This window comes from Anser anser (assembly GCF_964211835.1).
Source record: "Anser anser genome assembly, chromosome: 17".
Classification (NCBI taxonomy): Eukaryota; Metazoa; Chordata; class Aves; order Anseriformes; family Anatidae; genus Anser; species Anser anser.
In genome coordinates this window covers 5462508-5489074 of record NC_139738.1, presented here as the reverse complement: position 1 = coordinate 5489074, position 26567 = coordinate 5462508, and the positions used below count along the sequence as shown (strand labels likewise).

At 53.2% G+C, this 26567-nt stretch overlaps 1 protein-coding gene across 9 annotated transcripts in view; it reads right to left on the bottom strand.

Annotated features, from left to right (window-relative positions):
• The window catches only part of DISP3 (dispatched RND transporter family member 3), a 138277-nt gene that overhangs the window by 19909 nt on the left and 91801 nt on the right, over window positions 1-26567 (bottom strand). For 6 of the 9 annotated variants that reach the window (XR_014573366.1, XM_083803143.1, XM_083803141.1 and 3 more), the window contains one exon: window positions 1174-2110. Coding sequence is in view for 8 of the 9 variants with exons in the window: in XM_083803143.1 (XP_083659269.1) it covers window positions 1174-2110 (937 nt within the window). In the remaining variant the exon portion in view is untranslated. Of the gene's footprint in view, window positions 1-1173; window positions 2111-9337; window positions 9715-21532; window positions 21665-23903; window positions 23981-26567 lie in introns of those variants that run through there. The other 3 variants (XM_083803146.1, XM_083803144.1, XM_083803145.1) reach the window with 3 other exon arrangements.

Genomic DNA, 26567 nt, shown 5'->3' with positions numbered 1-26567 from the left:
ACATGCAATATAACTTACAGTGACCAATAGTCTTGGCCTTGGCATGGCAATAAGAAGTTTCTGAGCTCTCTTCAAGCCAGAGAGAACTCTGCGTTCCTATGCATATTGATAACCAAAATCACACAGGAGTGATTGCAAGTGCACTGTTTACTGCTGCTCAGCAGACTCCCAGACGAGTTGATTTCCCCAGTGCTGCAGGCAGGCACATGAGCTGACCTCTTACTCCTGGCAGGCAAACAGCATGCATATTAAGAGTTACCAGGCCAGCAAGCAGCAAGTCACTGCCTATGGTAAGATGATTACCTGCACAGGCAGGAGAAGACCAGGGAGTTAATGAGCAGACTCCATTTCTTTAAGCACACCATGAAGACCAGAGCCAGCCAGTTCTGAGTAAGAGACACTCCCTATATGCCCCCAAAATCCAAGTTCCCTTGAGTTCATGCCAGAAGAACCCAGAAACCAGGCTCTTTCTTGTTTTAGTGGCAGAGCTGTAACACTGGAGCAGATGGAGTTAAGCCTTTGCCTGCTCCCCGTGTGGCTCCTGGACAGCTATCATCTAAAGCACGCGCTGGGGAGACAGATGGAGGCTTCATCCCACAGCCACATCTCACCCACAGACTTCTCATGATTCACCTCTTCACCACACAGAGCTTCTGCTCTGCTGGAGGGACATCATGCAGGGTACGAGCTGGGAGGAGGAAGCAGGGCCTTCCTCCTCTTCTCCTTATAGAAGCCTTTCCAGCTGGTGACTCACAAGCTGCCTTTCAAGTTCCAGAGCAGCCCACAAGCCTCTTTCATCTGCTCCAAAGTGCAGGAAAGCTCATCCCTATTGTCTGCCCAAGGCCTGACATTCTTCTAATGAATCACAGTCATTACAGGAGCCAAGGACCAGTGGAAGGCGTCTGTACAATGCAGAACTCCCCGCACTTGTCCCTGTTGCTCAACTGTCAGGGCCTGCGCGACTCATGGCTGGTGTTGCGGAAAGGGCTTTGCTGAAAGGGTGGAAAAGGAGCCCCAGCACAGAAAAGACAATTCCTCAAGGCACAACAAGGCAGCATCTTCCTGTCTGCAAAAGGCAGCCACCCTTCTAAGCTGTACAGCCCTAAGGAGCTGCCTCAACTTGTAGATGTGTACCTCAAACGTGCCAACCCCGGCCCACACCACTCAGCTCACCTTGGATGTCTGCAAGGTCTTGTCCCATGCCATCGTAGTAAATCTTCCCTCCTCGCTCAGTGGGGAAGAAGTAGGTCATAAGGGAGCTGGGAGGGGAGCAGTAGGAGTAGGAGCCCAGAGGCAGGTCCTTCAAGACCTCATGGGGCTTCCAGCAGAACTCCCGGAAGCGAGGGTGGTCCATGATCTTGCGTTCAACCTCGTGGATGGTAACCAGGCGCTCGGTGGTGAAAATGTTGTTCTCGGCGTCCCCCCGAGCCAGAAAAATGAGCTCAATGCGCCAGTGCGCATGTGTCTGTGTGTTGGCACTAACGTAAGTGTTTGAGTAGTCCCAGCGCGGGGCGCCCCTCTCCACTCGGGAAGTCTGGTTTCCCAGGTTGAGGTGGGCACGAGGTTTGGGGGGGCTAGTCCTGCCCTGCGGGGTGCTGCGCTTGGCCCGCGCACCGCCCCCCAGGTGGGAAGCATTGAGGTGGAGCTGTTGGAGCTGCTCAAAGATGAGCCTCTGCAGGGTCTCGGAGGTGAAGTCAGCGAGGTCCCGGCGGTTCCTCCCCCATGACCCAAACTGGGACTTGAGGGCCAAGGCAAGCGCATCGAAGCGCTGGGAGGACTCGTGGTTACGGATCTCAAAGGCGTTGTAGGAGATGTCAATGTCCAGGGCTGGGTAGTGGAGGAACATGACAACAGCAAGCACAGCGGGGATGGCGCAGCCAAGGAAAAGGATGAAGCCGGCGCAGTACGGGTTGGTGAATATCCAGCCAACAATATTCCAGAAGCCAGTCACTGGCAGCGTGACACGCAGTGGCCTGGCTCTGCACGGGCTTTTACCACACAACAGAGCACCCTCCTGCCTCTTCCGTGAGCTGAAGGCAACCTCTTCATCCTCCTCGTCTAGCCAGGAGTCCTGTAACAAGGGGTCATCCTCCGTGTCCATGTCCAGTGCCTGCACAAAGGGGGAGAGAAAAGCGGTCAGCAAGGCTCTGGGTGTCACGAGGCACAGCTGGGGATGCAGAGCAGTCACCCAAGGGTCTCGGTGGTGGAGCCAGGGTGGGAGGCACACTCCAGCCCTCTCAACAGCGATGCTTGACTCCTTTTGGACTCTGCAGATTCGCCACAGCCACTGAAAGAGCGGGCTCCTCATGGAGTATCCCACACCTCGCCTGGCAGAGGAACCACAGAGGGGAGAAGTTCAAACCACAGTCACAGAGCCCAGTGCCCTGGGGACTCCGCGTGGCTCCTGGAGTGCCAGGCCTGGAGACAGCAGGGGATTTGCAGTACACTGCGCAGCCCTGCCTCAGATCACAGCAGCAGGAACACTTAATTAGCTACCAGATGAAAATCCAAGAGACCCTGTCTTCCTCTCATTAAAACTGACAATAGATTTTCCCCCAGGTATTTATAGCTGTGTTTATCTTCCCATGCATGCACACACAGAGCCACCGAGCACCCATGCCTGCAGACCCACACGTATGCACGCACTTGCACATGCCGATTCCCACAGAGCACTGACTGTGACCCTGCCCTATTCCCTGGAGGGCCATCCACCACCAGAATGGGAAGGGGAAGGGCTGAACAACCCTGGGATCGGGCAGGGATCTTCCACAGAAGTCCTTCGCCTTTCCCAGAGACAAGTGCAGTCCGCTGGTGCTTGGGGTGACCCCTCTGAGTGCTTCGAGTGTTTCCCCGGCTGCGTGAGCACCTCAGCCCTGCTTTTGTTTATGACTGTTGTTTATGGAGTGGGTTTTCCTGGTTTCCACAGAACAACCAGGATGCGAAAGCAGACGCTGCTCCCAGGGAGAGGAGGAAACTCCTTCCCTGATCAGCTCACACTTGGGCAGGAAAGAAAGGGGAGACTGCCTGGGAGTTGCTCTCCTTTGCTAAGGTCTCAGGCTTTTCCACGCGCCCCTCTTTGCTGTCGCATGGGAGCCCCCCCGGCGGGAAGCCCAGGTGGTGGTCCCTGAAGCAAAGCCCGGCAGCTCCAGAGCCAGCACAGGTCGCTGCCTTTACGGCTCCAGCAGCAAAGCCTGCAGCCCCCTCTCCCGAATGAACACGTTCAATTCATGGCTTGACCCCGACAGTTGCGAGCAATTTACACACAGGCCAGAAGCACTTTAAAAGCTTCACTCCTAGCCAGTGTTTCGATTTTAACAGGACTTCTATCTGCAGGAAGATGAATTGCCAATGTCCCTTAACTCTAGGTCCCCAGAAGACCCAGGGGCTGCCGGAATTTGGGCCAAGGGGCCAAGCAAGGGGACAGAAAAGCTCCCTGGCAGAGGAGGGATGTGACAAGGGTCACAGCAATCTCCCTGGCTCTGGTCAGCCCGGGTGAAACCTGTGGCTTTGTACACTGACCACAGCAGCTCCCGTGGGATTTACTCTGGCCTGGATAGCATCCGTGCTGGCAGGCTGGGCAGAACGCTCCCAGCACTATGGGAGAACCTTTGAGCTCTGGCCTCTGTGTTCCTACTCTGTGTCCCTGCCCCTCGCCGTGGGCCAGGCTCCTGCTGCTGCCTCACCCACCTTGGCCAGGCTGCAGGGAGCTGTGCGGGCGGGCACGTGTAAGCCTGTGCTGAATCCTCCTCCTGCTCTGCAGCCTCGCAGTGTGAAAACAGATGGGCACCACTGATGGCAGATGGCCACAGTCCCTCTTCTGCCAGATCCCCACATCCTCAGGAGGTGAAGAATTAGGGTGAGGAGAGGGCAGCTCACTAAACTCTGCTGTGCTGTTTACCCCTTCACATGGAGGGCAGTCGCACAGCAAGAACAAAGCAGAGGGGGGTCTTTCTAGGTCTCTAGAAAGGTTAGAAGGAAGCTGGCTGGCTTTAGGCTCCATTAGGATTTCTTTAGTATTCAGGATGCATAATCTTGAACAGCCAGGAAGCATCCCAAGGTTTCCCTGAACAGCCATGTGTCACTGCATGAGCCAAGAGCCTACGAACAATGGTGCCCAGAACAGCTCCTGGCATGTAGGTGCATTGACTTCATGGGCACGTGCACCAGGGTGCACGGCTGCTGTTCACAGAGCCTCACTTGCATCATGACAGAGAGGAGGCTTTCCCACGTCCCTGTGTCTGCATGTAAATCCCTTCCCAGCTGTTCCTTACTGCAGTCCTGCCTTCTCTTCCAAACTCTGAGCACTCCCGTGCTCTCCCTGCACAGCTGCCACAACGCCACCAGCGCTGACAAAGCAGTGGAGGGCAGCAATGTCATCCATTGTCCGAGGCCCACTGGCACGCCAGCCCCAAACGCACAGCCCGGTGCCAGCCCCAGTTCGGGGGCCATCCCACACAGCTGGGCTTTGCAGCCAGGCCTTCGGCACACACAAAGAGACAGCCAAGCTCCAGCTCCAGGTGACACCAGCAGCACAGACGGGTGCTGCACAGCCCTAGGTGCAAACCTCGCTCGTCCCACCTGGGCTGGGTGCTGTGCTCGTGTGGTAACTCCTGCTCCACCCAGCCGCTCTTTCTCCCGTGGGCCTGGGCTCCCCTTCAAGAGAACAGAGTCACTGTGATCAAGCAAATGTAGTCACTTTTTAGAAAGAAAGATAGGTAACGGGCCATAATCATTTCCCATTTATTGAGCTACTGAGGAGAAGGAGGAAGAAGACTGTAATCCTGAAACAGAAGAGCCTGCACGTGACAAGAAAGGGAAGCAAGAGAGACTGAGATAGTAATGTCGGTAGAAAAAAGAATCATACCATCATCTTTTTTAACTAAAACCTAAATCCTCAATTCAAGGAAGAGGATCAGACCTCAGGCATCTCCCTCTGGCTCTTCCATCCACTCTCGTGGTGGTCACAAAAAACCTTATAACAGAAGGGCCCCACAATAGGTGAAGGCCAAGGCATGCTATCCCCTAGCTCACAACTGTGCACAAACTCTGATGTAAACCCCAGCACAGAAAATGCTGGAAAAGCCCCAGGATCATACGCTCCCACATCAGGGCTCTGGAAGGATCCAGATACGGTGCAGGCAGGAGGCCGAGGGCAGGGAGGAGGCAGGGAGGGAGGCCCCTGGACCACGCTGGTCTGTGAGGGTGGCAGCCTCCCCCTGCGTGTGGGGGGAGCAGGTGTGTGCCTCCTGCCCTAGTTCCACCACAGCTCTGAACTCCCTTCTAAAGAGTTTACCACACGATTTGGCTGCAAAGCCAGACACAGCTCGCTTCGCGTTGCCCCTGGGACTCGGCTGGCTTTACTGCCTTCGTCAGATCCTGCCTGGGTCAGGATGAAAGCTTATCCAACCCAAAACCACAGCAAGCTGAATTGGCGGGGGAGATAAACCCTGAAACTGGCCAGGATGGGAGTGAAATGCATTTTCTCTGCTTGAATTTTACTTGGAGGCTGGCCTGTTTTCCCTCCACCACCTCCCATACTACTCAGGGTCTCCCAGCACCGCAGCATGGCCCAATTACTTTTCCACTTCCAAGATTTGCAGAGTGGACCTAATCCTGCCACTCTAACCAAAGCTCCGTCTCACTCCTGAGCAAGGTTAGCCTGCTCCAGGTCGGAAGGAGAAGAGCACTCCTAGGAGTCAGGGATCCACTTCTTTGCAGAAGAGGCACCGATTCAGCCTGTTGGGGTAGGCCTTCAGGTTTGCTGGGCTCCCATCCTAAGCAAAGAGGCTCACACCTGGTCAGAAACAGCCACGGCTCTGTAGGGTGGCAGAACCTCCTGTGAAGAGGGTTGCTGACTTGTATTTAAGGTGCTGCTACAAGCATAGCTCCTATGAAGTCAGATGAAGTTAAAGAAACTGGGCAAAGTAGTTAGTACATAAGTACATTAACTGGAAACCTCCACCACCCCCTCCGTGGCAGGTTCTGCCTCACAAACACCCTCTGCTTCCCGAGTTGCACCACACAAAGCAAGAGCTGGCAGGACCCTACAACGCTGCCTTATGGACAGCTCTGGTCCAGGCAAGAAGCAAGAGCCCCAGCTGCGGTCACCATGGGGTGCCCCACGGCAGGGACCCTGTCCTGCTGCCTTCAGGATTTTCCACCAGGAGCGTAAAATCAGTGAATAAGTGTGCAGTCCCAGTGAAAGACGGAGCCTGAACCAGCTTCTCAAGCAGGGAGAGCTCAGGGGCTGCAGGGGAAGCCCGGCAGCAGCTGTTGAACAACTGCTGAGTTAACCCCCAAAGGTCTCAAGGAGACCTTTCAGCTGAAGTGCAGCCACAGCCCCAGGCTCCCTGATAAGCCGGCAGCTCCCTCTCTGCCCCCCCAGCCTCTCGGAAGCTGCTGAGAATCTGCATTCCTCCTCCATCACGATTTCTTCCTTCCCCTCGCCTCAAGGGCCTGCCCACACAGCCTGCAGCCGCTCCTGCCTCCTGCACGGCCGAGCCCAGGCAGGCTGTGCGGGCAGGCTGCGCACGTGGGACACGCTCACGGAGCGCAACGGGGGCAAGGCAACGGGCAGGTCTCCCCAGGATACCTGGCACGGGGTAGATGTGGGCCTTTTTCCTTCCCCGTGCTGCCAGGGCATGGGTGAAGTTCACCAGCAGGGACTGCAGAGCTGCCTACACGGAGCGTGCTGCAAAGGGGACACATCTCAAGATTTCTAACGGCTGCAGAGGAACCACAGAGCCTGCATCCCTCTGGCAGAGCTGGGCCTGCACAGCTCAGGTTCAGCTCACCCACCTCGGAGCCTGGCATCTTTGTCCGTGCTGCCCTGCTCATTCAGCCAGCCGAGAACCCCTTGGGGATGGGGAGGGGAAGGGAAGAGGGAGAGGCAGGCGAGCTGCTGACTCAGCAGCACTGCTGAGCTCGGGGAGACCTTGTAGGAAACTAATGGAGCTGGAAAGGGAGGGTAGGAGGGGGATTCAAGAGGGAAAGGGAAGGAGGAGTCTGTAGTACAGTACATTAAAATCCCTCCTCCTTTCCCATTTAGCCTTCTGGGCAGTTTTAACGTCCTCCCAGGACGCCTACAAAGCCTGATCTGAAGATGTGAGTTCCGAAAAGCCACCACGGTGAAGAGACACGCAGCCATGAAGAGGCTCACATCGTTCATTGGCACAAACACACACAGCTCTATGGAGGGGCTAATAATGCCAGCACCCAGCTGACGACTTGTTTTGCCTCTTCAAGGCCACAGCAGCACTGCGGAGATGTGACTGGGGGTAGGAATAATTATAATTCCTTTGAGCCTAGCACACAGCAAAAGTGAAGGGACAGAGCCAAACCTGGGAGACCTTATGATTAACAAGTTTTGATCCTGACTGCAGAAAGTGGGATCCAGCTCAGACCCCAACAGCCCTGAGGATTTTTTTATTGTCACTCACTTGCACCCCAACCAGGCAAAACAGCCATGCAGCTCCCACCAAACAGCTCTCTCTTTGCTGAATTCCAGGATAGGAAATAGTCATTGACAAGCTGGGGAGAGGCAGTGACAGATGAGGAAGCTAATTACACCCGACCTGACTAATTAATGCCAACTTTCAGATTAAAAAAAAAAAATCCTCACTAGTGTTCCATTTCAATTACTCAGTTGTTCCTTCTTACAAGAAAAGAAAGGAAGCCTTGTGCATCAGCAAGCTAGAGAGAAAAAAGGAAAGAAAGCACAAGGCTAGACGGGGAGGAAAGACAATTTCTGTAATATGGGAGATTCCTATCGACAAAAGAATTAAACTTCACATTTGTTTCTCCCATGGGCAAAGCTTTCAGAGCAGAGCTAGCAGTTTTGTGATCCTCTTTCTGTTCCTGAAAACTCTTGGAGTTTCTACCAAAGGCAGCTTTTGGCCCCTGTATGAGCTGTATAAAGCTCCTCTAAGAGGGAGAGAAATGGGCTTTGTGCTTGCAAAATTATCCTAAGAGCATCCAGCTCCTGTAAAAAGCCCCACCTCTGTAATGATGTACATTTGGTAGTGGGGATGGACAAAGTGCTCCCAGGCCCTGTCGTGCTGAAGAGTGCTGCACATGGCCCTGGCCATGTAACGTGGCTGGAGGGCATCATTAACGTTATCCACTCTACAGCAGTGCTCCACAGCAACACTGAGGCTCAGGACCCTGAGTTTTCCTCTCCTCTGCACTTGAATCACTACCACTAGTCCAGAAGTACCGTTTTCAGAAACAACAAAGAAGGGCTGTCTCCAGTCCCTGCTTTCTCTTTATCAACACAGCTCTAGCTGAGCGCACAGTTAGCCAGGTGTTGCCCTCTGCCAACACGGACAAGTCTCGCTGCCTCTCAGGAGTGGGAAAAATGAAGCGGTAGGAGGTATTAGGTACAATTCTGGGCCCCTAACTGGAGGTCTGACTTTCAAAGGCGTTGCACTCCTGGAGAAGCTGGGCAGGCTCAGGACACCTCAGTCTGGGCACCTGACCCTGAATGTCCTGAAACCCTTCTGAAAACACTGACTTAATTCAGCCATTGCCCTTTGCCTGAGGACACGGCTCAGAACCCATTTCAGCAGGATACAAGCCCAGAGATGCACATGCTGCTTAAAGGTACTGGTTTAAACTGCTGGCTGGGCTGGCTCCTCTGTTATTAACCAAACAAATCTTTTCCAGCTGTACAGCACAATGCAGCAACTAGGCTTTAATCTAGTTTCTTTGTGGGCTCTCGGCATTTCCCTTCCCACTTGCTCCTTTGGAAAGACACACCAAACCACTGCCAGACCCCAGGCACTTTGCAGATCAGAGCGACATAAGACACTCCAGCAGCACAGTGCTGTTGGAATCGCATTCCAACGATGTAAATGTGTTTGCTGGGGGAACAAAAAAAAGGTTCAACTTTTTTGTTTTTAAAGATGTATGTATATTAAAGCTCTATCCTCTGCAATTTCACATTCCCACAGGAGCCAAGACAATAGACAGGGCTGTACAGAGGCTGGAGGACTGCCTGAGCTCCCCAGCTTTATGCAAGAAATCAAGTACATTCATGCACACTCGCTCCTGAGGTGTCCTCTTTCAGGCTGCCGATTGTCCTGCCCCTCTTTCCCCTCGCAGGCACTTTCAGGCTGGCTAAGAGGAGAGCAGCTGGAAGAGGAAGGAGCCGGTCAGATCTGTTGACCTGCTTTCAGAGGCACAAAGGCTGGCTGGAGCACTCTCAGCCCCTGACACCGAGGATCTCCCGCCTGCACCTGCCTTCTATTCCAGGTGTCTGACAAGCACTGATTAGGTCTACTCATAATTACATGCCAAAAACAGCGTGGAAAGATTAGCTGCAAAGTCAAGCACTCACCAGTCAGGAAATGCCAAATTCAGGGCTGACACAGCATCCTTAATTTGCCCTCCTTCTGTAAATGCTTTGCAGTGCAGTTTTTCTTCCAAGCCCAGTATCCAAAGACAAGGACTCTGACCTCTGCCAGTGGATGCGATGGATGATGCTTCCTCAACCCAGCAGCTATTCGCTACCTTGTTCTCTCCTCATTGTTCAGCGTGTGGTCTCATGCCTCATTTCCTGCACGTTGCTCAAGCCTGGCGCTCAGAGGCAGAATTATTAATTTCCTCATGAGCTTTTCAACGCCGCCTGTCACGACAGCGTCTGAGGGCTGAACACACAGGGCTGAGCTGAATCTTCCCCGAGCATCTCTGAGGAGGGGGCGGTGCAGTACCCATCTGACAGATGCAGGTGTTCAGGAGATCAGAAGGAAAAAAAAAACAGACACTTATTTTGGTGCCTCGTTTGAGGCAAGCAAAATACCTAATTTCTTAGAGTGCACAAAACGGCACAGATGGGGGCCGTGTGCGACAAGCTGCAAATTCCACTTTGTTCTGCAAGCATCATTTGAGCTGTAGCATCAGGCATACCCATTGCTGTGCAACATAACCTCTGTGCTGGAAAAAGACAGCCAACCTCTGCAATGAGAGCTAATTTCACGCAAACTGTGAACCACCGGCGTGCCTGCCAGTACCTGGGATAGCTCCGAAAGGCCTACCGGTGACAGAGATAGCAAGGACCGTCAGCTCCCTCAGCTCTCTTTACCTCCAACCCAGCCACATGGGCAAGGAACAGGCTGGAGAAAGAGACTGCAAGATCAACATCTGGGGAAAAAGCAGAGAGGTTTACAAGCTGTTTGCTGTGTGAGAAGTCACTACCTGCACGCAGAACAGCCTAAGTGGAGAGAAGAGCTGGGTAGCACTGGGGCTGGAATCCACACCGGGGTGCACAGCGCAAGCAAAGGCTTTGTTGCTTTCAGCAATCGGTAGCTCCACTGTGCTTCGTCGGGAGTAAGATGCTGCAAATGAGAACTAGCTCTGCCACCTGAGTATCCTACTTTAACACCACACTTTTCCTGAATGGTTTAATGAGGAAAACTGGTGGTCCCACAGCCCTGGAGCTAGAGGACACCTTATGGCACTGGTTTGGGAAATCAAGGCAGCCTCACCAGGGCTCCAGCAGGCACCACCTGTGAGGTCTGCCCTACATGCTGCTTCCTAAATGACTCCAGGAAGAAGCAGTATGCAGAACAGTTTTCAAAGAACTCCAAAAAAACTTAAAAAATTGCCCCGAAATACTTCCTCCAAAGTGCTAGCACACTGGCGCTTTTTAAAGAAAAAGGTCACCAGGGTTTATCTGCATCAAACCACGTGTATTGGGGTCCTGCCATCGCAGGGCTGCTGCAGAGGTAAACCTAGACAAGAACGTGGCTAACATGCATGTCAATGCTGAAGAAAATTCATTTCCTGATAAAATAATTTGCTCCTGATTATAGTAACTAATGACCGTGGGTGTTGGAAGACAGTTTCTTGCTTACCGTCTCATGAAACATGCCTTGCAGCCTGGTGCCGCGTTTTCCACTCGAGTTACTTGCCTGTGCTAATGATAAGGCCCCGCTGTCACTCAGGCATGTGGCACTTACAGGTTTCCGCACACTGGCACCAAGCAAGCCGAGACTCTGATATGATTCAGAAAGGACTTCCCTACCCACTGCAGATCTTACTTAGGTTTTGTCTGAGCCCCAGCCGCTTGCTGTTGCTAAGTGAAGGGCTGGCTTCTGGACGCGCTGTGTGCCTCCGGGCGGCCTGACGCAGGCTTCAGAAGCACCCTGGGTCCCACCTGCCAGGGGCCCAGGATAACAAGCCTGTTAAAGGTGTGTGCGTTTCCATGCTCCACTGTCTGCCACTGAGCACCTGTGTTCATAACAAAGCCTTCACAGATCGTTACATACAGACGGCTGCCACAAACCAGGGCCTCGTATTGGTATCCTAAAGAGCACCGCTCGCTCCAGGAAGGAATATCATGCCACAGAGAGACTTCATGAGTTCCCAAGCCCCTGGAATAAGCTGCCACCCCCAAAGCTTGTGTGCTGCTCTTTTATAGATAAACTCCAGCTTCCCACCACTGTCCTGCTGTCAGCCCCTGCCATTCAGTTATTATCCCACCCCGTGCTCAGGCTCCCCGCTTTACATCCCTGTGGGCACTGACACCACTCTGTGCTCAGCTGCGTGATCCCGGCTCTGCCCCTGCTCCCCACAGCTGCTCCTTGCAGCAGGAGGAAGCCTGAAGACAAGGGCTGGCTGTGCGCTCTGCTCCATCTGCAGCTCCTCAGCAATAGCACGCCTGTGCGCGCTGTGCCGCTGGGACTAAGCAGAACGCTCCTAAAGGCCCCTCGCCAGTCTCCCCATAAGATGCTAGTTCTTTCCTGAGAAGAGGGGTGATTTCCTTCTCCCCATTCATGCTTGTGTGAACAGCATGATGAAAAGTAGCCTCGGGAACACCAGGCTATGCTGCCAGCCCTTCGTGCCAACCATGCAGTTATTTCATATTCGCTTCTTGCCACTCCAACATAAAAAGTACAATTAAGGTTAAAAGAGCGTGTTGTGAGGAGCACTCCCCTCTACCTGAAGTGTCCTCAGCCAGCTCTGCTCACCGTGCTCTGGCCTTTTGGGAAAAGGAGGTGCAGGCAAAAAGTCCCATCTGCACATGTCCCAGCCATATGGGTCAGAGTGCCTCATGCCAGATGCTTCCTTGCTTCACTCTGATGGATCTAAAGGTCTTGCCTTTTTGCTGCTATCATTTACTGACATCAGCAAATGCCAAATTCACAACAGGAAGGCTGTAAGGACTGCCATCTGTGGTGGGAACACAGCAACACGGCATTTCAGTCAGACTTAGTTCTTCAGCAGGGCTTTCCACATGGCGGCATGAAAGATGGATGAGTCTTGCTGTAGTCTCCTCCATAAAAAACAGGGAGCAGAAGACATACTTAGGTCATTCATGTACCTTCCCAGCTCCATGCACCACGCTGAGCTTATCTGTGGTACAGACATGGCCTCTTTCTTCTGAGAATGCAAGGGCCTGGGTTTTGGGGACAATTCCCCCTGGCAGTCACTACAGCTGGAGGGGAGGAACTGCAAACCATGCTCTACTGTCACCCACAGAGAAATTACTGGAGGGACTCACAAAGTTGCTGGTAGGTAGTGAAAGTTGGATCTCAACAGGTATACATCTTTCCTACTTTCCCCACTTCCATTTCCCTGAAATGTATGCAGCCAACTGCTCTCCTCCCATTGAAACCTGGCGCTTCTGAAACGAGATTAATTAGCACTGCTTTTTCATCTTCCCAGGATTCTGGAAGCAGAAATGTAAAACCCGAAGACTGTAAAAGTCGCAGGTGCCACAGCTGACGGCTCCAGAGCAGGACCTGGGTGAGCACAAGGTTTTTCAGGGCAGGGGGAAAACTTCCTGCGGGGAAGAGGAGGCTGCAGAGACGAGACAAGATGCCTCCGTGCCTGAGCAGCACGTCAGCAGGTCCCCTGCCAGTACAAGGACTTACAGCGTGCTGCCAGCTGCAGCGACCATGCAGAAACTCACATTAAATGTTACCACAGCTCAGTGAGCACAGTCCTGCAGACCGTTAGCAGAGGAGGGGGCAGGCTCTCGGAATAAGCAAACAGGCTTTAATGACACATTAATCTTAGGAAGAGTCCAGGATGCTTCCTAATGCAGACAGCAGCCACAATAAAGAGCTGGTTCCTGTTAGTCCCTGAGCAATGGAGGGAAATACTGCTGCCAGCAGCTCCCAGCGAAGCTGTGTGTACAGGACACAGATACAGGCCACCAGGACAGAGCTGGCAGCGGCAGTGTCCCTTCTCTCTCCCCCCTTCTCCTCCCTCCCAGCACAGACCCCGAGGAGTGTGATTAAGTCTAGCACAGGCGTTCAGAAAGAGGCAGACACCACCCTTGTCCCTTTGTGCCATCAGAAATTCAGAGAATATCAGGCAGCAGGAGCTCAGGAACTTGTGAAGGGCAATCATCCAGCCCAAAGGCTACCAAGGGATTGCCATCTGGCAAACGATCAGAGCATTTCAGGCAATGGTTCCCAGTTCCTTACTGCCTCCCTCACTTCTCAGCCAGACGTTCACAAGCTGAGATGTTACTTGTGCTAATTGCAGGAGCAAGTCCTGCAGTTAAAACACTGAGACAAAAATGCAGGAAGGATTTGTGTCTCGGCAATTGGTTTTTCTAGCTTTCCTGGGGCAAATCACATCACCTGCTTCAGAATGGCTCTTGTATCCCGCAGCCGGAGACACCCGATCTTCCATCCTTTCACAACATGCTTTGTCCCGAAGCCTCTCGGGATCCCCCTCCACAAACAACCACGGTCTGTTCTTGCCCAGGCACTTGGAAAATGCTTTCCGGAGGGACTCAGCTCCGCTGCCCCGTGCTGAAGTGGAACGGCCTCTGGCCCTTTGGAAACTGCCTCTGGCCCAGCTGGCTGAGTATGGGAGCAAACTTTCTGCAGTCCTCTCCCAGATGAGTCAGAGGCATGGAAATGCAAACGCACCGGGGTGTGCAGCATAGCTGACTCGATGGGAATGTAGGCAGGTGGTGCATATGCACGATGATTGGCCTCGTGTGTGCCAAGATTTGGATCCAGAAGGGATGATCTCCCCCACAACACATCACTGCATGCTACCGGAGAAATACAAGAAATAGCGAGAGGTCTGTAAAGGAAATGTCATCACAGTCTTAACTTAATCTCTCTCTACTACTTAGAGCATAGCTCCTTCTTACTGGAATTTAAATAGGGTCAATACTGTGCCACTTACACAGAAACCTATGCTACGAACTCTGCAGTCACTGCAGGGCAACTCTCACCAAGGAATTGGTTCCATGTAGCAGATTTACAGGAATGAAGCTCCTTATTTTCAGTTTAAGCAGTGCCACAGGGGATGAAACATTTTCCTGCTGATGGGTCTTGTTCCTAGTTGTCACAGGACAGTGTTTTATAGCTCCCTATGATGCTGCAATGTTTCTACCATGCTCTGTGCACAAGAATATTGACATCAGTCACAGAAAAAAGAAAGGAACCGAAGAACCATAAGTGAGTTGCCCAGTTGCAACCTGTCCCAAAGAGCCCCACAGGAACCATCAGAGCTAAGACGTAAGGGTTAGGATGGGGAGGAGTGGCCTGGGAAATAAAAACTCAATTTTGACGTGAAAAAAAATGGCTCTAAGCACATACATCAGTTTCTGAGGCACTCCGTTTGAAAGCACGCCTGTAGATTTGACACTCAGTGGAGTGCAAGGCACTGACAAATGCTCAGTGGGTCCTGCAAAACTGCGGTTTGCAGTGCCTGGGCCTTCAGCTTGGAAACTGCAACTGTTGGCAGGCTGCACTGGGAAGAGCAGCGTTCTGCATGGTTCGAGAAGCAGCCCAAGCTTTCCAGCAACATAGATTTAGCTTTCAAAACAAGCTGTTGTCTATGTTGTCTGGACTTACAACCCTCAGTTTAAATGGAGCCCACTGTTTTATTGAGTCACTTTCACGCTCTTGTGGGCCTGACCACCTTTCCATTTCAGCTCAGCCATAAAAATCAGCTTGGAGATGAAACTTGGCACGAGCTGTTAGTTGGAAAGCAAGTGGGAGGGTGTGCAGGGCTGGGAGGAGAGGCAGCAGAGGAAATGTGAGGACAGAGTGTGTGTCCAGGTTTGATTTACAGGCAGGAGGCAGGGCTGCTCCGGGCTTTTCTCAGACACAGTTAAAAAGCCCCTTGGGCTCTAATTCAAATCTGAGTTTGCAGCCCCATCTTCTTTGAGAATTCATTTGCCTTGTTAAAAAGAGGAACAAAAAGACAAATGATTCGATTCAGGGAATCAAGCGTGTTGCATGTTCAGCAGTACCCCAAGCAGTAGAGAGGATTAGGATTTCTATATATGTTTTTAAATTGTCTCCACAGACCTTAATACTGCACTCAAAAGCAATTCATTCCCAGCTCCTGGGTATACAACAGAGCCAAGAAACAAGTCAACATATAGCACATCCCCCTAGGAGCAAAGAGCACTTTGCATTTGCGCATCATACCGGCTTCTATCAGAGACTGCATAAAGCCTTAGCAAACACCTATCAGATCCAATTCTCTCATTCCTCTAGGGAAATGGGTCGGATTATATGCAAGTTTACAAATGAATTAAGCAAGGTTCCACAATCTAGCTCCAGCTCTGCTGGAATTCAGCCATAAGTTTTGCTGACTTTCACAGAAGCTAAATACAGACCAGGCAAGTTACAACTAACATTGTTAAATAGCTCCTGGGTTTAGCTGCTTTTGGGGGAACAGCAATGGTCCTACAAGTCCAGCAAACACTGACACAAGCTGGGCACCCAGACACTGAGGCATCCAAAACACAGTCATGTTTACTGCCATGACCTTCCAGATCTGCTCAAAGTCACAAGATCTGTGGCAGAGCAAAAATAGGACCCAATTCTTCCCAATCTCCTGCTATAACTACCAGATTCCCCAGCTCCTCCCATGCTCAGCAGGGAGGACTTCAGCAGAGTCCAATGCTGACACACGAACCTCCTTCTTCGCTGTTGCTCTGCAAACACAGATCTTTTAAGAACATGGGGAAGCACGGGAACCAGGGCTGCTAGAATATATTTTTGTAGACAGACTGAAAGAAACAACATATTGGGCCAAATAATCCTGGAACTGAAAGTACAATTTAATGCATGGTATTATTACTATTTTTAAAAAATATATTGCTATGTATAGATGAATAATCAGAAACTCTGACTTGCTAGCCCAACATCAGCCAGCCAATTGAGCTCAGAGTAAAACTCAAGGTCTCCCAGCACTCTGTTTACTCTGTGTTCAAGTCAAAGAAATTCCTGCTGTGCAGAGTAAGCGTGGAATAAAACATGTGGCAGCAGCTGACGGGATGCCCTGGAACCTACCGCAGCTCATCCATGCAGTCATCTGAGCAGGTAGATCCTGGGCTCGTGCCCCCAGTAACAAATGCAAAGTGACTTCACTGACATGACTGCGTTCACACAGGGAGTGAGCTCACAGCACCGAGCCAGGCCCAGCAGCAATGACATCCGCACCCTGAGGTCCAGGCAGAAAATAAACGACTCTCACCTCTGACTCTCCCACATAAAGCAGCGGACAGACAGGAGAAGCAGCAGTTTAAAAACCAGACGTCTGTCAGGATGTCTTTCACCCCCCTCCAACCACACTGGCCTCTCCCCCTCCTGCACTATTTCTGCAACGTGCCTTCTATTCCGGAGGAGTCCTCCTCTATTAACAGAGCTTGGCAAAGATCGGGAACCGACTGTGCCAACTCGCAAGCCTGCTGCCTTAAGGCAGATGGCGGGGAAAGTATCCCAGCCTTGTTCCCCAAATCTCTTCTCCCAGCAAACAGAGAGAGCTCAAAACAGGAAAAAGGGCCGGGTGCTCAAGGCTGCAGCCATCTGCGAGCCCTGCTCGCAGCACGGGACGCAGCCCCCGTCCGGGTGCCCTGCCTGCAGGGGGTTGTGTCCCCACGGACCTGCTGCACTGCCAGGGGCTGCGGCTGAGAACGAGAACACAGCCTGCCCGGGGGGTTCAGGCTGCCAGAGTTACAGCGGGAAAGAGGAGATGCTCTGACTCTCTAAGGGAAGAAAAAAAAATCAGTGATGCTACATCAAAAAACATCAGCGTGGCTTATGAGAGGGGCAAAGCAAACCCCTCTGAGGCAGCGGGGGCCCCCAGGAAGGCAGCCTGCACTCAGCCCCTGGCAGGACAGGCACAAGTGGACCCTGCGGTGTGAAGTGCAGCTAGGCCTGGTGAAATCCAAGTGCCTGGTTCGTGCAAAAGGAGGGCATCATCCCCAACCCACAGCGACAAACATTACACCTTCGCAACTTGCTTTGCCTAACTTTTTTTTTTTTTTTAATCTGTATTTCCACCCGTTAATGGTGCGGCACTCCAGTTATTAATCTTTCCTGTTTTTCAACACTAGAAGAGTATGACTCAGAAGCAGCGCCGAGATCTCAGAACTTCTCTCCTGGTGCTGCAGAGGACAGCTAATGACAGCGTGATCGGCAGCAGGGTCAGAAATGCTGTTCTACCGGGTGCTAATCCAGGCAGGTGTTACAGCTGGCACTGCCATCAGTAGGACAACTTAAACTCACAGTTTACCACGAGCTGAAATATATTGTGGACTGGGGTCAGTGGAAACCCTCTTGCTGACTGCACCTACAGCTGGACGAAGCACTTAACTCTTACACTGTCTCCTCCACACTCCTGAATTATTCATTAAGGGCCAGACACTGCAATCCATACCCACACTGCGCTTAATCTGTCCTTTAAATTGACTTGCATTAGTCTGAGTCACAGGCACCACAGCACCGTAGTCGTTAAACAATCTCACTGAATGCAGCACAGCTATTCACAAAATCCGGTCCTCCTCTGCAACAGAAAAGGAGGCAGGATCCAGCCCGTACAGAAGCCAGCAGTGAGGCTAGACCTCAGAGAACATCCACCCTGGTAAAGCTGCATCGGGATGAATGAACTCGAGTAAATCTGTGTGAAATCAATCATTTAAAGAGATAGCCTGTTCTGTGGTATCACAGGGGAGACGTAAGGGAGCGCTAGAAACTAATATTTCATCGTTCAGCTTCATCACAAGGCCTGGAAACACATTACGCTGCCCCTGGCCACACATCCACGGAGCCGGATGGCAGCTCGCACACACCTTGGTGCACGGGTACGGGGAGGTGAGTGGAAGGAGGAAGGCAAAGGACACATCCCACTCTTCACTGGCACCAAAGGCCCTAAGAGCAAGTGGCCTGCTGATCACTAAGGATATAACACGTGCCCACGCACCCCAGCAGCTCCCTCCTGTGCCAGCCTTGCACCTCCCAGCACCAAGGCTCCCAGACCATGTCGCTGGCTGGATCCTGAAATCCCCCGAGGCTACAGAAACAGACAGCAGATAAAGTCACGTCGCAGGAGAGCCAATTACCGAGCACCTTTCACCACTGAGCCTAAATCTATAGTTGGATACTTTTCACAAACAATGGCTAAAAAAAAAAAAAAAAGAAAAGCCAATCAGGTAAGTGAAAAGAGAAATTTGTCCACGACATGGAGGAATAAAATGGGGGCTGATTTTTTCAAATGAATTAATCTGTTCAGCCCTCATTTATGTTAGTGCTTGATAAGATTAGAGGATTAAACCAACTGAATGCTAAACGCTCCGTGCTAAAGAGAGCCTTGCCAGGATTTACTGCATGTTGGTATGCACGGAGATCACGGCAACATCACCCAGAGGCCCTGGGACTCACAGCAGGACCTGCTCAAACTTCAGAAATAAAAATCACAGCTTATCCAGATTTTCCATATGCTGCCAGGGTATGAACTCTGATCCCTCTCCAGTTTCAGTCAAGCTTACTTACTAAGTACTCGTACCCAACAGGCAAGTCTTGTATAAGCAGCACTTATCTCAGAGCACTGGCATCACAAGAGGATTTCAGATGTGCTGTGGTTTTTTTGGGATTCAAAATGGTAACACTGTACTCGTATCCTCCTGCAGTGCCATACAAAATGCACACATCCTACCACGCTCCCAAGCTCTACAGTTACATACACGTACCCGCATATCCCTGCTGCCCCCACAAACTCCTGCACAATACAGCATGTTAAAAACACTTCTCGCTGACAGTTCAGGAATGACAGATACAGAAGTGTTCGAAGTTATCTTGTAGCAGAATCACTTTTTCTTTCGGTCTGACAAAGGTATTTGTGATGTTTAATTCATTACCGCTTAAAAAGCACAAGATCTGGGGAGGAGAAGCCATGGAAACATGGGGTATTTTGAGAACTTTTGGCACCTGGCAAAGGCATTCTCCCCAAACACCTAAAAACTAACAGATGTCACCAGTTTGAAGACCCTCATTTCTGTGTCCCCCAGAACACACAGGGGAACAGTCAGATATTGTCACTCTGCCTATAACAGAGCCTTACTCCACTGCTGTACAGACAGAAGGCATAACAAGGGCACTTGTCAGCAGAGATAAGACCACCAGAATACTGCCAGTGAGGTAAATCTAGATAGGCTAGCCTTTAGTTTACTTATTTATTTAACCCAAGGATGAATTTGGCCCTGTACTTTGCAGAAACTGAGTCATAAACTTCACCCCAGTGGGCGGCTGGAACGATGCTGATGCTCCTTCCCCAGTGCCAGGCTGGTTCTCCCACACCGTACTGCTACACACTGCTCTGGGCCAGCTGTCCTTGAGCTTTTCCCCACGCGTGTAAGGGCGAAACGGTCACAAACACTGATGGTGAGTTTCCCCTTGAATCACTTCCTATTAAACGGGCATTCTCCCCTCCTAGCAGAGTATTTTCCACATGAGAATACAGCAGTTTTTCAAAGGGGCAGCAGGAAGAAAAGGGGGATGGATCTTTTTATCACATTAAGCATTTCCTTTCCATTTTGGTTGTCTTTTTCACTAGCTCATGTCTGTTTTATTTCAGGCTCAGGGCCCCATCAAACTACAAGGCTCCAAAGGGGTAAAGAGACTGACTTGATGATTCTAACCTCTGAAGATGCATCCAACATGATAAAAGAAGTGTAGCTATTGAAACGTCTCCCTTCAATACAGTTATTGTGTTGCTAGGTTTCCATCTAGACACACAGCTGAAGAGAGCAATCAAAGGGAGCTGATGCTGTGGATAATATCTTTATCAACACTTCATAAGGTTGTTGGAGAGGGAGAGGGGTCCCCTGAGCAAAGTTTTACTGGTGAGAATAGAAAACTAGTTTCAAAAGCTCGCCCAAATTTTCAAGGGAAAATTGTTCTAAAAAACCCCCAAGCTTTTTGGGCAGCGGCCTTGATGTGTATGCATGCATAGCTTCGTGGGCACAGACTCTCTGTGTTTATTCTGTCATTTGAATTGCAACAGTACTTCTCTTCCAGTACACAGCTCCTCAGCCCACTTAACTGGAGGCTTGTCTTGTGCCACAAAAGCGGGCATGCATCAGCCCCGTTTTAAAAGAACTTGCTTGCATATTACATTAAATCTTAACAGACTCAGCACAACTGTCAAAATGCTATCCTAATAATTGCATAAGCTCAGGTTGCTAACCAGCACACTGCTGTGCCTGTGCACAAAACAAAAGTGTAAGCAACACAGGATGCGGAGGCACCGTAGGTGCGAGGTCCTGTGCCTGCCTGAGGGACCCGGAGCGTCCACCTTTATTCCTCTGTCCCCGAGGTTTCCAGTAACACTCAGATCCCAGCGGTTCCCACCCTGTCCAAGTGCCTGAAGTGGTTTCAGATCTGTCCACAGGGGCACCATGCCCTACTCGTTCGGCTGGCCATCACATAGCTGAGTACGAAGGAACGCGGTTGCTTTTTCTCTGGGACCTTTTCTGCCGGTGTCTTTGGAGAGCACCTGGAACAAGAAGGGCCCTGGGCTGGGCTGCAGTGGGGGCTGTTGCCAAGTTGTGCAGTGCCCCTGCTAAGTGACCCGGGGTTTTTAGGTAAGAGAAGCCAATTTCTACACAAGCCAGTATGAAACGGAAAGGTTGCCCTGCATGTGCGAGGCACACAATTCCCTACACATCTTCTGGAAAAAGCTTTGCCACCAGCTATTGTGAGGGATGGGATGCGGGCTGCATCCACTAACACCCCCGAGCAGGGAGGACGCCTCCGCTGGCTCTGCTCCTCCGCAGGGACTCGGGCCAACCCTCCCCAGGGCCGGGGACACAAAGCTGCTCAGTTCTGGCGCCCAACTTTTCCCCCAGAACAGCCCCGCCGCAGGCACGGCTCAATCAGCTCGTTATAGAGGCAGCCTCCCCGGGAAGCGCTCTCCTTTGTGCATATTCATGAACTCTCCAGAGCTTCCAGGGAGAGTTGGCTAAACACACAACCGAGGCATTTATCTGTTGTATTGGCAGGGAAAAAAAAAAAAGTGTGGGTTAAAATAAAGAAGTAAACTGAGGAAAGGAGCGGGGGGGGGGGGAGTGGAGCGAGTGCAAGCAGCGCCCCGGGACCGGCCCTACCCGGGGGGCACCGCACGGGCAGAGAGGGGATGGATGGGCAGCGGGAGGGGGCTCTGCCCCCGGTCCCCTCGGTCCCCCCCCGGTCCTCCTGGTCCCCCCCCCCCAGGTCCCCCCGGTCCCCCCCGGGGTCCCCGCGGCCGCCCAGCGGGGCTCAGCACTCACCTCCGCCCGGGGGAGGGGGGGCGGCAGCAGCCGGGGGCTCGCAGCGATGCCGGGGAGGGACCGCGGGGCCGGGTGGCCGCCCTGCAGCACCGCGCCCGGCCGGCTGTCCGTCCGTCCGTCCGTCTGTCCGTCCGTCCGTCCGCCAGCCGCCTTCCCCGACCCCGCAGCCCTCGCCCCGCCGCCTCTTCTCGCCGCTCCGCCGTAGCCCCCCCCCCCACCGGGGGGCGAGGGGCGGCCGCCGGCCCCCGCGGCTGCGGAGCGGAACCGGAGCGGAACCGGAGCGGTGCCGGAGCGGTGCCGGAGCGGTGCCGGAGCGGTGCCGGAGCTCCCCTCCCGCTGCCGCCGCCGTCGTTGTCGCCCCCGCGGGCTGCGGGCGGCGCTGCGGCCGCGCTATAAAACCCGGCCCCGGGCCCGGCCCCCGCCCGCCCCGGCCCCGGTACGGCGCCGCCGCGGCCTCCGGAGGGAGCGGGGCTGCGGGGCCCGGCGGTAGCCGGGGGGTGCGGGGCGTCCCGGCGGGGGGGCAGCGGGACGGGCCGCCCGGCTCCCCGCGGCAGCGACGGCCCCGAAGCGGTGCGGGCGGTCCCGAGCCGGGAGCGGCGCTGCTGGGGCTGGTGGCGGCCGGCTGGGTGCTGCGGGTGGGGAGCATCGGGGTGCGCTGTGCGGGGCTGTGCGGAGCTATGCGGGGCTGTGCGGGGCTGCGCGGGGCTGCGCGGGGCTGCGCGGGGCTGCGCGGGGTTATGCGGGGCTGTGCGGGGCTGCGCGGGGCTGTGCGGGGCTGCGCGGGGCTGCGCGGGGCTGCGCGGGGTTATGCGGGGCTGCGCGGGGCTGTGCGGGGCTGTGCGGGGTTATGCGGGGTTATGCGGGGCTGCGCGGGGCTGTGCGGGGCTATGCGGGGCTGCGATCCTCAGCTAACGGAGGCGTTCAGTGGGAGGCGGCAGGGCTATCCGCTGGGTGCTGGGGAAAGTCCTCTGTATCCGTGCTCGGCCCTAATACGGAGAGGTATTCTGCGCAGCCGGACCTCTAACGGGACCACAGACCTCGGCTTCCCAAAGAGTCCTCGGTAAAGACATCCCCGGCTACGGGGGCTTCGCTTTGTGTTGACAGGGGGTCCCTAATGACTGCTGGAAACTGAGGTCTGGCATTTATTTATCGCGCGCTCTTTGTGACTCGCTCCGGTTTTGGAGACAAGAGAAGAGCAGCCGAGTCTCTGCTCCCCCGTCCTCGCCCTGCCCGCCCGAGTGACCTGTTGTTCCCGCAGCGTGGACTCCTGCAAGCGTTGGGTTATGTCGGTAAATTGCCGCACAGCCACCTGATGGGAACGGCTTTTAATCAGGCTGCCTTACGGAGGTGACCTAAGGGCGCTTTGCCCAATTCTCTTGCTTATTATTTGAGTGTTGATGGTGCCTAGAAAAAATATCCCCCCCCCCTCCGGTTTTTAGACAGATTTGTCAATAAATAACAAATGGGGGATAGCACAGCAAAAAAGGCCTGTCACCTGCGTCTGTCTCCAGGCAGGCGGCTGGTGCCAGAGGCATTGTGTTCCTTCTGATGCATCACCCGAAGTGAGCAGGAAGCCAGGCAGACAAAGGCAGGCCATCATCTTCCTTGTAGGGCTCCAAGGAATACAAATTTAATGAGGCTCCTGAAGTAAAATTGCATTCCACCAGCTTAGTGCCAATGCTGGGGGTTTCTGCGGAGAAGGTGCTGGTGAGGGGTTAGCAGTTTTGTTGGAAACTGCGAATGTACAGTAAAGGCAAAACTGGCTTTTCCTAACTTTGGCAGCGATGCGAGCGGAGCCCACGCCGATGTGAGGGACAGCGCTCCATCAATCACACGGCAGAGCCAGCAAGCAGCAGGGAGTTATCAGTCGGTGCTGCATGCGAGCACTCAGACAATAACACCGTCCTCGGCAGCGCTCCGACAGCCCTCCAGGCACAGACAGGCGCAGGCGTGAGTGCACCTCTGCTCCCTGCTCCCCTGGTCGCACGAGCACGCGCTGCACGAAGTCCTGCAATGCCCACATGGGCTAGCAGGCACAACGGTGCTGGCACGCCTCACAATGATCCGTACCACTCTCCTCTCCGCACACCGAAGTACGCTGACTTGACAGCTTTAGTTTTTAGAACTTGTTCGTGATTTTCCAACAGCATGAACGCACACGGCACCTTCCTCTGCCACACTCATGCCACAGAGCTATGCTAGCCCTTAGTTGGACTAGAGGTTTCTTGTCCTATGCTAGCACCTACATGAAAGGCATGCCTTTCCCTGTCAGTACACAGACACTCAGAACGCCAGCCGTCTGTTAAATATCCCTCCAGGAACACACAGAAGTCCGCACAACACTCGGAAAGCCCCGTACTGGAGCACTCACCTGGATGGGATGGGGCTGAGTGGAGGGTCACCAGTCCCACCCTATGGCACCTTCTGTGATTTCGGTCTCTTCTTGTTCTGCATTGGCAGGAAATAAAAGGTTTCAAATATTTGGAGATGGGAGATGGTACCAGATGGTGCGTGTTTTAGCAAAAAGTGGAAATTCTCATAGCTGGTTTTACACTTCCATCCCTGCCCCTCTGTGCTCAGAGAGCGTCAGTCTCTAACCACGATCATTTCCCTTCCTCAGGCCTCACAAACATGTTCAACAAAATGGTATGTGTTGGCAAAATGAAAAAGTGGTTCATTACTGGTTGACATCAGCAACGCCGAATGTGTTTTACTCAGAGCCCCGTTAGAACCGTACATGAGCAGCAATATCAGTGCACATAAACACAACCCGTACCAAACTGCAGCTACATTTCTTGTTCATGCCCGTACAAAATGGTTTCACGGCTCTGTTACAGCCTTCGCCAACAATACAAACGCGTATACAAAGAATTAGCATAATTTGTGGCTTGCAGTAACCCCGCAATGTGCACAGGCGAACACCTAGCGCGCAGACGGATGCACATCCTCATTAACCACGCGGGGACACCAACGCACACGTGGCACCGGGAGGCATTAGCACTGCTCTGCAGCCTGCCTGAGCAAGCTGCGCGTTCACAACCACCGGGGCACGTGCGCAAAGGCAGACGGTCACAGGCAGGCAGGAAAAGGATTGCTGCTGGACCTAACGGCATTCCTGGCTAATGAATGCCTTTTGGAGTTGGGAAGCTGAGGGAAAACATCTTCCCCTTTATTCCCGCTCTCTAACCTTCTCGTATCCTCAGCACGACCGCCTTCCACGCCAACATCAGACACCATCGGCCGTTCCGCACGCTTGTATTTATGGCCCCTCTTTGAAATTCTGACTGCTCATCTATGCAGAATAAAACTACCCAGGCAATCTTGCCTGTTCAGGTGCTCATTACTAAAGCGTTAAATAATGCCAGGCAGGTTCTCTCAGGCCTTGTAAATTTTATCTGGGGGACTTTCAGTGTCCACAAGGTCTATTACTGCCTGATTGCCTGAAAGGCTTCCTGGTTTGCACCAAACAGCACGCCATACAGAGGGGCTGTGTAACTGAACTCCTATTAGGCACCACTGCTGGCTTGGGAACTGGGCTCAGCGAGGTGAAATGTGTGTGTGAGGGCAGGCAGAGGCTGCCAGCACATCCCTGGAGCTTACACAGGGCTGCCAGTGCTTGCATAAATGGATGCGCGTGCCTGGCTGGCAGGGGGAAGCGTCAGGATCCCAGGGTGTGCGTGAGGGAGTGGGAGCAGGGACAAGGCGAGGGCTGGGAGCTGTGGAGCTGGGCTCACCCCAGAAATGTCACTGCACATCAAGCACTTTGGGGTGAGCAGGGTTTAAGGTAGCAAAGCTGGGCACAGCATCAGCCCGCTGAGTTCAGACCTTCCCCACTGGAGCAGCGTTCTCCACGTGCCTGCTTTATGTTTGAGTTCAGGCCAGGGCTCAAAGCAAAGCTGTTTGACTACATCAGTAAGCTTAATAAAGTGGGGAGGAAATAAGGAAGAAACCCAGAAAGAAAGGGCAATAGCCCCCAAAGTCAGAGAGGTTCTGCTCCATCAGTTGCCAGCTGTGTCCCAGGAGAATCTGTGGGTCCGTCCCTCACCCCGCAGCTCCTGGGGGCAGTCCCTAAAGGATGCTCAGCAGCTGGGAAAGCATGTTTTCAGAGGAAATGGCTGGGGAAAATGCTCCATAGGAGATATCCCTCACACTGCAGCCCTTTTGAAGTGCTGCCATTTGTTTCCTAGTGCCTTCCTGTCAGGAGCTCAGACCTTTCTTCCTCCCCTTTCCCATCCCAGACGTCCTGCTCGATGCACCATTAGGGAAAGCGATGTTTCCTGCCTGTCCCCAAAGCTAACGGAGCCGCACCACCAACTGTTTCTGTGGGCCATGTATTTATAAACCTCAGCCCTGACCTGAGCGAGCAAAACAGCTTCTGGTTGCCACCGAGTCGGGCCCGAATTCAAACTGCCAGCCGCTTATTTCTTCCTCAGGCAACACCAGCGCTCAGAATTATGCTAAATATTTCCCAGATGCGGAAACAATCCCTTCCCCAAAGAGCGCAGCGGCGAAGGCACGCGGCCAGCCAGCCCCCTCTTTTATTGGATACCATTTCTCATGCATTTCACGAGAGCCAGATGGCACCATCTGAACAGCAGTGAGCCGGGAAGCCTTCAGCCGCAGCAGCGGAAGGGAAGCGTGCCCCGGCCCCATGCGCAGCAGCTCGGTGCTGGAGCCAGCCCTGGCTCGGGCAGGGAGCGCAGCTGCAGGCTGGCTCTGCCCGACGGGCTCGGGGTGCAGCTCAGCGCGGGGGGGTGAGGTTTTTTAGCAGCCGATCAGCAGCAGGAATTCGCACGTGCAGACCTAAATTGCCGCTGCTGACAGGTGCAGCCCCGCAGCTTTGGGGGCAGGATGTCGCCCCAGTTCGGAAGGTCTCTGGGGAAGGAAGGCTCGGCTGCAGATTGCACACAAAAAAAGAAAGAGAAGTAAAGGGAGGCGAAGCGTATTCTGCAACCCCACTGAGCGTGGGGCATTTTCCTTGCAATTAAGTGAAGTTAATGGTTTTATGGAAGTTATTTGTTTAAAAGGCCTTCGC